Genomic DNA, 12,598 nt, shown 5'->3' on the forward strand with positions numbered 1-12,598 from the left:
GTGGGGTCAAGGGATGAACAAGAGGTATCTGCCTTAGCCACAAGCAATCCAGATGAACAGGTCTCTGCAGGGTGAATTAGTACCTATGAGAGCCCTGGAGTGGCTGAAGGCTGGCTCTGAGCCTGATGGGCAAGCACAGCATGGGAGGGGTTTTTGTAACAGGCAGTCACCTGGTCTGGCTGCGTTCTTTCTACACATCAGATTACATGGGGGTGGGGGGGGGACGACTATGGGCTGGGGACCTCATTTCAGCTGAGCATATGCCCTTGCCCAAAATAGAAACCAGGTACAAACAGCTTCTTCCTATTTCCCCAGCTGCACTGAACAAAGTCACTCTTGTTGAGTGGACTAACCCAGATTCTGAAATGCCATCTTGGTTTGGCCCCTAGCCAGCAGGGTAGGGGTGTGGGTGTGCTGGGCTCTTGAGAGTGACAGCCTGTGAACCTCACATTCTGTTGATAGCCACAATGCTTTCACAATAGCTCTCTCAGTTGAGAAGAAAGCAAGCCACATGGCTTGGACCCTCCTGTTGGAAACCCACCTGATAGGGTTGTGTGTGGCCCTTTTAAGGCATAGGTCATGAAATGAATCTAACAAGCCAATCTAGTCTTAACTGCCTACCTACTTATCCACTTTCAGGAGCAAAGAGCTCTATAAAGGGGCAGTTAACAGGAAACGGACCAGCAGATCCCAAGGAAGCTCCTTCCACGTGTGTCTCACCCAGCTCACCTTATAACAGCTGGTTCAGTGACTGTGCCCTTGAGCACGTGGGGCATGAACTTACCCTGTCACTTGCCTTGTAGGGTGGGCTGCATCTGGGTCAAGAAGCACTAGTGGCCAGACACCACAAGGTTTAAAGAGCAAGATGGAGACTGAACTCTGACCACCTACTTACCCGAAGGAATTTTAGGATGGGGGAGCACCCCTACAGAGAAGAGAAAGTCAGGACAGCTGCGGCACTACAACCTCAGTGGCAGCTGCCCACATTCAGGCCCTGGACTGAAACTGTCAGGATAAAGTTCAAGAGAGCAGGAGTTGAAGGAGGCTGGGGCTGGGCCTTCCAAGCATGGAGTTTCTGAGTAGGTAGGAAGAGGGCACTCAGGTTGGCTGGACTAGCTACATTACAGAACCTTGCTGGTGGTTCTCTTGTCCTCAGCCCTAGGGCTTAGATCATCACCTGGCATGGGAAGCAAAGGACGTGGCTACAGTGTCCATGAATATGCAGGTTACTTGAATCCTTGGTGCCCTCGCTTGTGAGGCTTAGTGGCTCCAAGCTGCCTACCACAGCGTCTCCCAGACCAACCTCCTCAGCAGTTTGATGTTTTGTACTGTGATGACTGAGTATGCTGTTGTAACACGAATTCTAATGGGTCTTTTAATAAAAACCTGGATCCAGATATTGGGGTAAATGCTGAAAGATCTGAGAGACAAAGGAACAAGCCACTGCCACATCTCACCTCGCTAACTCCCCAATCTTCTGTTTGAAATCCTGAGTCCTCACCCAAAAGGCTCCTAATAAAATTTGCCCGAAGATAGAGAGACAAAAGGAACAAGCCACTGCCACGTCTTACTCTAGGACTTCTCAGCCTGAAAAGCCTTTAATTCCTGTCTCCTCACACCTTATATACCTTTCTCTGCCCAGCCATTTCACTTCCTTCTAAGTGCTGGGATTAAAGGCCTGGGTGCTTCCCAAACAAAGGTATGAGATCTCAAGTGCTGGGATTAAAGGCATGTGATTCCCAAGTATTGGGATTAAAGGTGTGTGCCACCACTGCCTGGCTCTGTTTCTCTCCTATACTGGATCAATCTCATGTAATCCAGGGTGGCTTTGAACTCAGAGATCCAGACAGATCTCTGCCTCCCAAGTGCTAGGATTAAAGGTGTATGTCACCACTACCTGGCCTCTATGTTTAATCTAGTGGCTTGTTCTGTTCTCTGATCTTCAAGCATATTTTATTAGGGTACACAGTATATCACCACATGCTGCTGCTATGGCTTAACACTATTTAATGAAGAGGAAAGAATAGTAGTAGATGTGACCCTTCTCAAAGTGCCAGCCAACAAGTGTTAGAGAAAGTGTTCTCATGTCTGTAGAGGAGGGTCCTTGCTGCTGTTCACTGGGAACATGCTGGGTGCTTTGTAGATTTATAGCACTTGGGACTAGGCAGCAGCCCCAATACAGTTGCTGGCACTCATTCCTCCCTGGCAGGAGGGTAGATGACATCTGTGGATGATAGAAGGCCACCCACGACCTGTACCCACAGTTCTTGGGCCATTCAGGACAAGGTGTGAGCCAGGGTAAATAGGCCACAGGTCTGATCACCCACTCACCTTCCTTCTCCCAGGTAATTTGAAAGCCTCCCAACACTGACCCTAGGCTATCCGTAGCCATTTTTAATCACCTATCAGGGTCAAAAGAGAAGCATAAGGCACTGGGGAGGTGGCTCAGTGGTTAAGGGTACTGGCTGCTCTTCCAAAGCATCCAGATTCTATTCTCAGCAACCACAATGGCAGCTTAAAACCTGGCAGTAACTCCAGTCCCAGAAAATATGTACTCTCTGGCCTCCACAGGCAGCAAACATTGCATATGGTACATAGACATACATGCAGACAGAACACCCATATGGCTCAACAATAAGAGAAGGAAATCAAACACAAATAGGAAAGGGGAAAGGTATTTGCAAATTATGACTAAAGATTCCACCAGAAAAGTAGAACTGAGAAGTATCCTCATGATGAGAGGTTAATGACCTCTACAAAAAGAAAACATTCAAGAAACTGGTCAAGCGGTGGTGGTGTACACCTTTAATCCCAGCACCCAGGAGGCAGAGGCAGGCAGATCTCTTGAGTTGGAGGCCAGCCTGGTCTACAAGGTGAGTTTCAGGACAGTTACACACAGTCTGTCTTGGAAAAACTGAAGACACTAGGAGATGGAAAGACCTCCATTCTTATGAGCTGGAAGAATTAATATTATGAAAATGGCTGTTTGGGGTTGCGGATGTAGCTCAGTTTATAAGTGACTGCCTGGCATGCATGAGGCCCTAAGTCGGATCTTTACCGCTGTATAAATTAGCATGGTGACTGACACATGCATGGAAACCCAGCACTTGAGAGGGAGGGACAGGATCAGGAGTTGAAGGTCATCCTTGGCCACAGAGTTTGAGGCCAGACTGAGATACCGTCTGGGAGGGAAGGAAGGAAGGGAACTGGCTACCATACCAAATGGTATCTACAGATTCAATGCAATTGCACCAAAATTCAAAAGCACTCCTAAAAATATTCAAAGCTAGAAAAACCAACCTTGGAAGCACAAATACCCCAGCTAACCAAAGTAATCTTAAGCAAAAAGAATAAATATGGGAAGTTATCACCATAAATGACTTCATGTTATATTACAGAGTCATAGAAACAAAAAGCATGGTATTGATTGGCATTGAACAGAGAGATTAATGGCACAAAATAAAAGACACAGATAAGAACTCACACTGCTAGAGCCACCTCTTTTTTTTTTTAAACAAAGATGCCAAAAATGCTTACAAATGGTGCTGTGAGGCCTGGGCGTCTGCATGGTTAAGAAGGAAACTAGACCGGGCGGTGGTGGCGCACGCCTTTAATCCCAGCACTCGGGAGGCAGAGCCAGGCGGATCTCTGTGAGTTCGAGGCCAGCCTGGACTACCAAGTGAGATCCAAGAAAGGCACAAAGCTACACAGAGAAACCCTGTCTCGAAAAAAACCAAAAAAAAAAAAAGAAGGAAACTAGATATTTACCTCACCCTGCACAAGTCAATTCCAAATAGAGCAATATCTCCATGTAAGATGTGAAACTTAAACTGTTAAGAAAAAGAAGGGGGAAAATGAGGAAAGGAAAATAAAACAGCAAATGCACTGGCTGCTGGTGGCACACACTTGTAATCCCAGCACTCAGGAGACAGGCAGGTGGGTCTCTGAGTTCAAAGCAAACCTGGTCTACAGAGTGAGTTCCAGGATAGCCAGGGCTTATACAGTGAAACCTTGTCTTGAAAAACCAGGAAAAAAGAAAATAGCAAATGCTGGCCTGGATGTGGACAAAAGGGAACCCTTATACACTGCCAATACGAATCTAAACTACTGACTGTGACCTCTACAGAAATCAGTGTGGAAATGTCTCCTAACACTACACTGATCTGCCACCCCTTGATGTTCACCCAAAGGATGGCAGTCAGACCGTCCGGGACACTAGTTCATCAGCATGCACTGCAGGGCTGTTCAATAGCTAAGCTATGCACCCAGCTTAGGTGTCCAACATCAGACATGAAACAGAGGTAAGGAAATGGTCACACACACTGGGCTTTCTTCAGCCATAAAGAATGAAGTTTGGTACATTTGTGGAAAATGAATGCAACTGGAGACAATACCGTGAATGAACCAGTCTCAGAAGACAAGGATCATATAGCATGTTTTCTCTTGTTTGTGGTTCCTAAATTTCATAGTCACTTCAAATGATATATATTAAAATAGAAGCAAAGGGGATGGGAATGGAAGGAGGCTGATGGGTGAGAATGGGGGTGAGAAAAGAGCAGTCAGGGAGAAGGGGGGTGTGCTCAACACACAACATAGATCTGTTAAATAATTTTAAAAGGCAGTTCAGCAGGCCCAGAGCTAAATGAAGAGGACAGCTTTATATGGGAGATTTACTTTGATTTGGGGAAATTTCCAATGGACCTCCTATGGTTTCAGCTGTCAGTTTCTGTAACAGGAAAAATATCTTTCTAAACTTGGAAAATGAAGTTGACCTGCTCAGTGAACCCATCATGCCTTTTTAATAAGTTAGAGGTGGCTGGCTGGTGGTGGTGCACGCCTTTAATCCCAGCACTCTGGAGGCAGAGCCAGGCTGACCTCTGAGTTCCAGGCCAGCCAGGACTACACAGAGAAACCCTGTCTCAACAAAAGACTCGGGGCTGGTGCTACCAGGACACCTAGTTCCCAAACCTCCACTTCCAGAATCTGGCAGGTCTAGGACTCAGAGGATGTGGTTCTGCTGAGAACTCTGATCACTGTTCAGTCATTTATTTTACATCTTTAGAGTCCCAGCCCAACTCCATATTTTACTTCTTAAGGGCTAACCCACCCCAGGGAAACAGAAGCGCTCTGTCCACCTTACACTGCAGGATAGCCCTCAGCCATGGATCCCTTGCAGAGCAATCCCAGTCCCAAAAGGTGTGGTACTCAGTCTGACCAGGTCGATCCAGGCTAGCAGCACTGACCGATATCAGGAGTTCTTGAATTTTCGTTCTTTTCTGGCCCTAGAGGCCATGATTCTGAAGAAAATCCCAGGAGCCAGAGTTCTGAGATAGACAGCCATGAATGGCAGTAAGTCGGTCAAGATCACATCCTTTTTCTTCTTCCCTACAGCAGCAAGGACATCCTGGGCCACCTCTGCAGGGCTTCTGCCCTGGGCTGTGTTCTTGTCTAGAGCTACAGGAAAGAAAAGAAAAAGAACATGAGGACAAGTGAGCAGTCATGAGGCCAGCTTTTCCCAGAGCTCCTCCCGGAAGTAGATGGTTACACTGAGAAAATGAGGAACTATTTTATGGTTCAAAGCAGGTAAATGGGGATAAAGATATATAGACAGGATGACGGACTTGGGATACCAGTTAGTGTGTGGAACCAACTAACTAGTGAGTGTGACTGCTCATCTGTCTGTGACAGATGTCCAAAGCCAGCACAGGTAGGTCTCAGAGTGGACCCCACCCCACATCTCAAGATTGCCAGGGCTGGAGAAATGGCTCGGCAGTTAAGAGCACTGGTTGCTCTTCCAGAGGTCCTGAGTTCAATTTCCAACAACCACATGGTGGCTCACAGCCATCTGTGATGAGATCTGGTGCCCTCTTCTGGCCTGCATGAAGACAAAACACTCATACATAAAAATACATAAATAAGCCAGGCAGTGGTGGCCCATGCCTTTAATCCCAGCACTCAGGAGGCAGAGGCAGGCCAGCCTGGTCTACAGAGCAAGTTCCAGGACAGGCTCCAAAGCCACAAAGAGAAACCCTGTCACAAAAACAAAAACAAACCACATTAAATAAATAAATCTTAGGTTGTCAGGCTTGGTGGCAGGTTTTACCATGAGCCATTTCACTGGCCTGAGAGTCTTCTTGACTTTAGATATTCTACATCTGGGCAACAACCAGTGACTAGGGGATGGTATATCATCTACTCTGTCCTGGCTGGTTCCCAAGGCTGTCAGCAGAAGATGGTAGAGACCATCTTGACCCCATGTGCACCCCTGTGCACTGAGCTGGGAGTAAACAGCTGTCCCAGTTCCCAGCGGCATGCGAAAGCTGGATGAGGAACAGCTGGGACAGTTAGGAGGGTGTAGGGTAACAGCATCTGATGTTCCCTCTCTGCTGGTGACTCATCCATCTTGCTAACAGAACCAGACGCAGACTCAGAAGAGACCATTAGCATACACCACCCAGAAGCCGAGCTCCCACGGGGATCTGTCCTCACTGTGTGTTGACCACAGGAGAAATTGAGAACCGTTTGAACTGAATTTTCTAGGATAAACAGGTTAGCAGCGGTCTGGCTCCTACCACTGTGGCTTTCTGTGAAGAGACTTGGTGTGGCAAGGCAGCTACCCAGATTGGAGTGGTCTTGATTCAGACCTGGTCAGATGGGTGCAAGACCTGCAGGACCTGAGCAGCAGCAGCAGCAGCAGCAGCACAGGACACAGAAAGCATCCTGGGGGCAGGGCTTAGTGTTAGACAGCAGGCCTGCTCCAAGCTCAGGCAGGTAAGGCTGGCTCTGACAGTTCCAGCACTCATGGACCGGCTGACCCAAGATGGATGTTCCTACATGTATAAGCTGGAGTCAGGCCTCTCAGCCCATGAGCAGGACCTGCATGTCAGCTCAGTGCTGCTGCTGGCTGAGTAGGTTGGAGGCTGATACTGCTGCACCCCATCCAGCCTCACCTGAACACTCTCCCTGAAACCAGCCATTTCTCCAGCACCCTGGGCAGGAACCGATCATACCAAGTGCCCCCTTCTTCCACTGACCCCACCCCTACCCCTGGACCCCCCATTAGCCCTGAGTTCAATTTACTTAGTCCTAATTATAATATTCCTTGGGCCTTGGGATCTGCAGATGAGTTAGTGGGAAGTTTGGTGAGGGATTTTCTGTCCCAGTTCTCTACCTATGGGGGATCTTGTTCTAAAAGCTGAATTTGTGATAAGGCCAAAGGGGTCTCAGTGGGGAAATGCCATGTACACAGCAGTTCACATCCGCAGCCAACACTCAGGCTCAGGAATTGCTTGGGCAGCAGAGTGCTGCATTACAGTCAATCTGTAGCTTTTAGTGATGAAGGAGAGAAACCCGACCTACCTCCGTATCTGGAGCCATCGGCAGTGACGGCATTTACAGAGAGGTTGGTATAGATGTAGCCAGGGCTTATCACAGTCACTTCAATGTCATCCTGCTCCATCTCAGCACGCAGACAGTCAAAGAATGCCTGGGTTGCATGCTTGGAGGCCGAATCTGTACGTGTGGACAAAGGCAGAAAAGGTGCCGGTGTGGGTTCACCATTTAAGATTACAGCACTAGAGCAGTGTCAAGTCCTGGTTCTGACAAGTGCACTTAGTCCTTGTTCTTAGAAGATACTGAGGTCATAGGAATAAAGCACTGCCGTGCCTTCAACGTCCTCAAATGGTTGAGAAAAGAAATGATATCCATGGTGTGTGTATATGTGTGTATACACACACACATATACACACACCTATAAATATATTCAGCCCTGCCAAGTGGGTCTGTCTAGTTCTCTCAGGGGAGGGAGTCCCCCAGTGACAGAACTGGACCCCACAGGAGTCTTCACAAGTTGTTTCCAGTCCTTGTCCCTGCTGAACATGGCCTCAGAGAGCCTCCCTCATGCAAGGCTGTGCAGATTCAAACCTTCTGACTGCTTCCATAAGGAGGAAGTTAAGCCTGTTCTGCCTGTGAGAGAGGCCCCTGTGTCCCCCAGCAGCAGCTCCTCAGTCATGCTCAGGGGCATGGAGACCCTGGTGAGGCTTTTAGGAAACAAGCCAGCGCCTCCACAGTAACCCGTCTCCTCTAGTTTCGAGTCCTAATGTTTTAGCACTTGTCAAAAGGGGCTCCCATCGGCTAAATATACCGGGAAGGCAAAGCAAGGGGGTCAGAGCAGGCACCCGGAAGCAGCAGGGCTTGTGAGTAGAGATGCTGGCCTGGATGAGCGGCAGCCCAAGGGATGAGGAGAGCAGCCATTCTGGGTCTTCAAAGCCGAAGTCCACATTGATAGCTGGGTCACTCCTGAACTCCGAGGCCATGGGCTCTCAGAGGTGCACACCAAGCCCACGATTCCACCAGTGAAAGCTGGCCCCTCCTCGGGGCACTCGGGGCACACACAGTGCCACTCCCCAATGTGTGTGCTGTGCTGTGACCATCTCAGTGTCTAACAGCACAAGGGGATAGGCCATTTCTCCCACTCCACTGCTAAGAAGGCCGTTCACCATGGGTTAACTCCACCTCCCTAGGAAGCTGGCCACACTCAGTCTGGTTAACCATCTAGTATCCAGACCACTGTGCATACCTGCTGCAGTCAGTGGGCCATTAAAGAACAAAGCTAGTAGGAATATGTCAAAGTGAAATGTGGCATGTAGGAATTCATGACATACTCTATAAACCTCTACTCCAGTTTAACCACTATTAACACTCTGGCTTAGTTGCTTAATCAATCCTGGTGACGGCGTTTTGGTTTTGTTTTTCTGCAGAATCATCTGAGCAGCCTTAGGTAACTGTCCAGTGCTGTCGGGATTAAAACAAGGATGAGACCAGAGAGAGATACCCATAGAGCATCAGGCTGGCCTGCTGTTCAGTGACAAAGCACAGCTCACTGCACCTTTGAACCAGCGCTGGGAGGCATGCAGATGGCTGCGGTGGCAGTGGAAAGCTTAGGGTCTGAAGTTAAGTGAAGGTCCCAGGACACACGTGGAGAGCCAAAAGGCAGAACTGAGGTCCAGGCCTGGGAAAGGAACTGCTTCTGTGTAATGGTCAGCGGCCCTTTACTGAACCGAGTGGTATCACTGCCCCTCCATGCTGGAACAGTCCAGCCCTCCTCGGCTGGGCTAGCCAGATTGCACTGGTCCTTGGAGGCAGATGGGCAAAGGCTTCCAAGTCAGCGCTTCCGTTTCAGAGAAAAAGATAACTAAGGAGTTTGTGATACTCGCTTTCAAATCTTTTTTTTTTTTTTCTCCCCGAGACAGGGTGTCTCTGTGTAGCCTTGGCTGTCCTATAGACCAGGCTGGCCTTGAACTCACAGAGATCCACCTGCCTCTGCCTCCCGGTGCTGGGATTGAAGGTGTGCCTCCACTGCTGGCGTACCTTTCAAATCTTTTTAACCCCCTCTGCAGACTAGAAGCTACACTCTGTGTGCTTGTTTGCATGTGTTAACAGGAGGCCAGACAAATGAAGGACATCTGAGATCGTAGCCGCTCTCTTAGGTAGAAGTGGGCACGTGAATAGAAGCCAACTGTGTGTTTTTAAGGTTTGGGTGTTACCTGATGTTTCTACTTCTTCAGGCTTATCTTAATCTAGAGATATCAATATTCAAGGATACTCTGTCACAGATCACTACTAAAGGTCAAAGTTTGAGGTGAGAATAGGGGATTCTCCAGTGCCTATGAAAATGGCTGCCGGGCAGCAGTGCTGCACGCCTTCAATCCCAGCACTCGGGAGGCAGAGCCAGGCGAATCTCTGTGAGTTCGAGGCCAGCCTGGGCTACAGAGCAAGATCCAGGACAGGCACCAAAACTACACAGAGAAACACTGTCTCGAAAAAAACAAAAGAAAAAAAAAAGATGAAGAAAATGGCTAAGTTAATTATGTCATAGCCATTTACTGAATTATATCTAATTAAAAGAACCTATATGCTTATCTAGTGGACTGAACAAGTCAGAAACACTATGTAAAATGTGATCCCATTTTGGATGTTTGATTATATGTAGGAAAAAACCTGGAGCCATATGCCCCCAAGTGCTGAAAGGATTTTGGTCCAGGGCCACTGCAGGTCCTTCCTCCTAACAGTCTTCTACACTGAGCTGTCTCCATGTGCAAGTGAAGATGAGCACATAGAGAGAGGAACACCTGCCCAAGGTCACCTAGAGGATAGGGAAGAGGCTAGGATTTAAACTAAGGTACATGATTGCTTAAAACATTCTGATCCTTGCTGGGCATGGTAGCGAACACCTTTAGCCCTAACACTTGGGAGGCAGAGGCAGGCAGATCTCTGAGTTCAAGGACAGCCTGATCTACATAGTGAGTTCCAAGATAGCCAAGGCTAAGTAGAAAGACTATGTCTCATAAAACAAAACAAAAACCCAAAAAGACTATTCTGATGAAGTTACTAATGTATCTGTAGGGTATTTCTACAGTGTATGAATCTAGCTAGTGACACATCATTTTTTATAATCAGAAAAAAATAAAATGCTCTGGGAAAGGAAGGTAAAGTACTTACATGCTGATCGAAAAGGAATGCTGATCTTGCCCTGGATGCTGCTGATGGCGACGATGTGGCCTCGCTTCCTCTTGACCATGGAGGGTAGGAGCGCTGAGGGGACAGGGTGGAAAATTAGACAGCGTCTCCTAGTCACTGTGCCTGGTGATGCTGGAGGAGACACTACCGTTTTCCATAGAGAACCGCAGGAGAGAGGAGAGAACAGAACACACAAACAGCACAGCCCTTGTCCTACTGGGAACTGGACCTCTGAGCTGAAGTCTGTGTCTATACATCAAAATATTGCCTTCGGTGGGATGCATGGAGCAGAAATGCAAAAGCTGCATCAGTGAGACCAACACTGATGTGAGGGCGCAAAACAGATACAATGCAGATATAAACCCAGAAAAAGCAAGACACCCAGACTTGAATGACCACACCCACTGCAAAGGGCAAAATGGACAGGAACAGACAGTGTCTCACTAAAAAGAAACCAAGATTAACTGGCATGCTAATGACTGTGCTCATACCTCCTACCCTAAGATGCCACCTACCTTTCGTTAGAGCAACGGGGCCAAAATAGTTGATCTCCATTACCCTCCTGTCCACGTCCACTATGGTATCACTAATGGCACCACGGTAGCTGACCCCAGCGTTATTGATGAGGATGTCCACATAGCCAAAGCACTGCAGGATCTCAGCTGCTCCTGCAGCAACAGCACCAGGATCCGCGAGGTCGAAGGTCACCGTGTAAGGTTTGTGTGTCTGTCCCTGGCCAAATTAAAAAAACCAAAATGCACCTCATGAGTGACAACCATGTTCCTCCTTTTCAGAGTTTTGGGACTGACCCACTCAGCACAAACGCAATAGGTTGTGGCAACCCTCTTCCAAAGATGCAGCCTATGAAGTTCCTGTCTGTGGTGTTCACATCTATCTGGGCAAATTTCTCCTAGATTGAAGCTGACTGCTATACCCCACAAGATGTGACCACAGGCCCCTCTTACTTTCATGAGCCAAACTGTTGACCCACAGGTCAGGATCATGTATGGTGTGAACATACTTGTATGGTGTGTATATGACCACATGAGTTATTAACAATAGCTGCCTTGATTCCACTCAACAGTCATCAAGGCACAGGTGCCGTCCACCCCAGGTGGTTACTTCTACTCATCTGTTTACAAAATGTTATTCATGTATTCCCGGAAGGCCTGGCACTGGGACACAGCAGAAAGGAGGCCAGGCATAGCTCCTGACCCAGACAGGAGGGGAGGCATTAACCTCCATAATCATAAAAACTGCTGCAAAGTACCAGGTGCCTGAGGAACGGGCCCAGCACGGTTCTGCTGCACAGCTCAGTGGGAGGAGGGAGGGAGTGAGGGGGAGGCAGAGGGGACGGCAGGATGGGAGGTTGGGAACCCATCTCCATCTGGAAATGAAACCCTGTGGCGTGACTTGAAGTTCCAGGTTACCCGAACGTATCTTCCAAGGGAGTGCTCTGCTGACAAGTCACAGCTGCCGCCAAAGCCTGGCAGGCAACAGTGCAAAAGGCAGACCCTATTTCTGGTGTAGCTCGGGGGACCCAGTGGGGGCGAGAAGGAACTTAGCCGCCACATACTGCTGACCCAGTGCTCGTGCCTGAGGTGGGCATGGAGGCTGTTGAAACAGCCATCATTGAATACAGCTGCCAGCAGACTGCTTTGGAACATCAAAATTAATCTAAAAAGAATCCCCAGGAGGATGAGATACTAGATTTAATAACAAAGACATTAAAACAACTATCTCTACCACGCTGAAAGGATGAAGGAAGGCATTGGCAACAACAGGAAATAGATGAATAAAAAAAAAAGTGAGGCTGGGCGGTGGTGGCGCACGCCTTTAATCCCAGCACTCGGGAGGCAGAGGCCGGCGGATCTCTGTGAGTTCGAGGCCAGCCTGGGCTACCAAGTGAGTTCCAGGAAAGGCGCAAAGCTACACAGAGAAACCCTGTCTCGAAAAACCAAAAAAAAAAAAAAAAAAAGTGAGTATTTCAATAAAGGGGAAAATTACAAAAAGAAATTCTAGCCAGGCGGTGGTAGCGTACATCTTTGATCCCAGCACTCGGGAGGCAGAATCAGATAGA

At 48.3% G+C, this 12,598-nt stretch overlaps 1 protein-coding gene across 2 annotated transcripts in view; it reads right to left on the minus strand.

Moving 5' to 3' along the window:
* Positions 1-4,416: 4,416 nt before the first annotated feature.
* Positions 4,417-12,598, minus strand: part of Dhrs7b (dehydrogenase/reductase 7B) — a 31,718-nt gene continuing 23,536 nt past the window's right edge. For both annotated transcript variants that reach the window (XM_052757277.1, XM_052757276.1), the window contains exons 4-7: positions 11,034-11,250; positions 10,501-10,593; positions 7,360-7,512; positions 4,417-5,454 (exon numbers count right to left, since the gene is read on the minus strand). In XM_052757277.1, the coding sequence (XP_052613237.1) occupies positions 5,249-5,454; positions 7,360-7,512; positions 10,501-10,593; positions 11,034-11,250 (669 nt within the window). In that variant the 3' untranslated portion in view covers positions 4,417-5,248. The remainder of the gene's footprint in view (positions 5,455-7,359; positions 7,513-10,500; positions 10,594-11,033; positions 11,251-12,598) is intronic.

Source organism: Peromyscus californicus, unplaced genomic scaffold, assembly GCF_007827085.1.
Source record: "Peromyscus californicus insignis strain IS unplaced genomic scaffold, ASM782708v3 Scaffold_3__1_contigs__length_106647218, whole genome shotgun sequence".
NCBI lineage: Eukaryota > Metazoa > Chordata > Mammalia > Rodentia > Cricetidae > Peromyscus > Peromyscus californicus.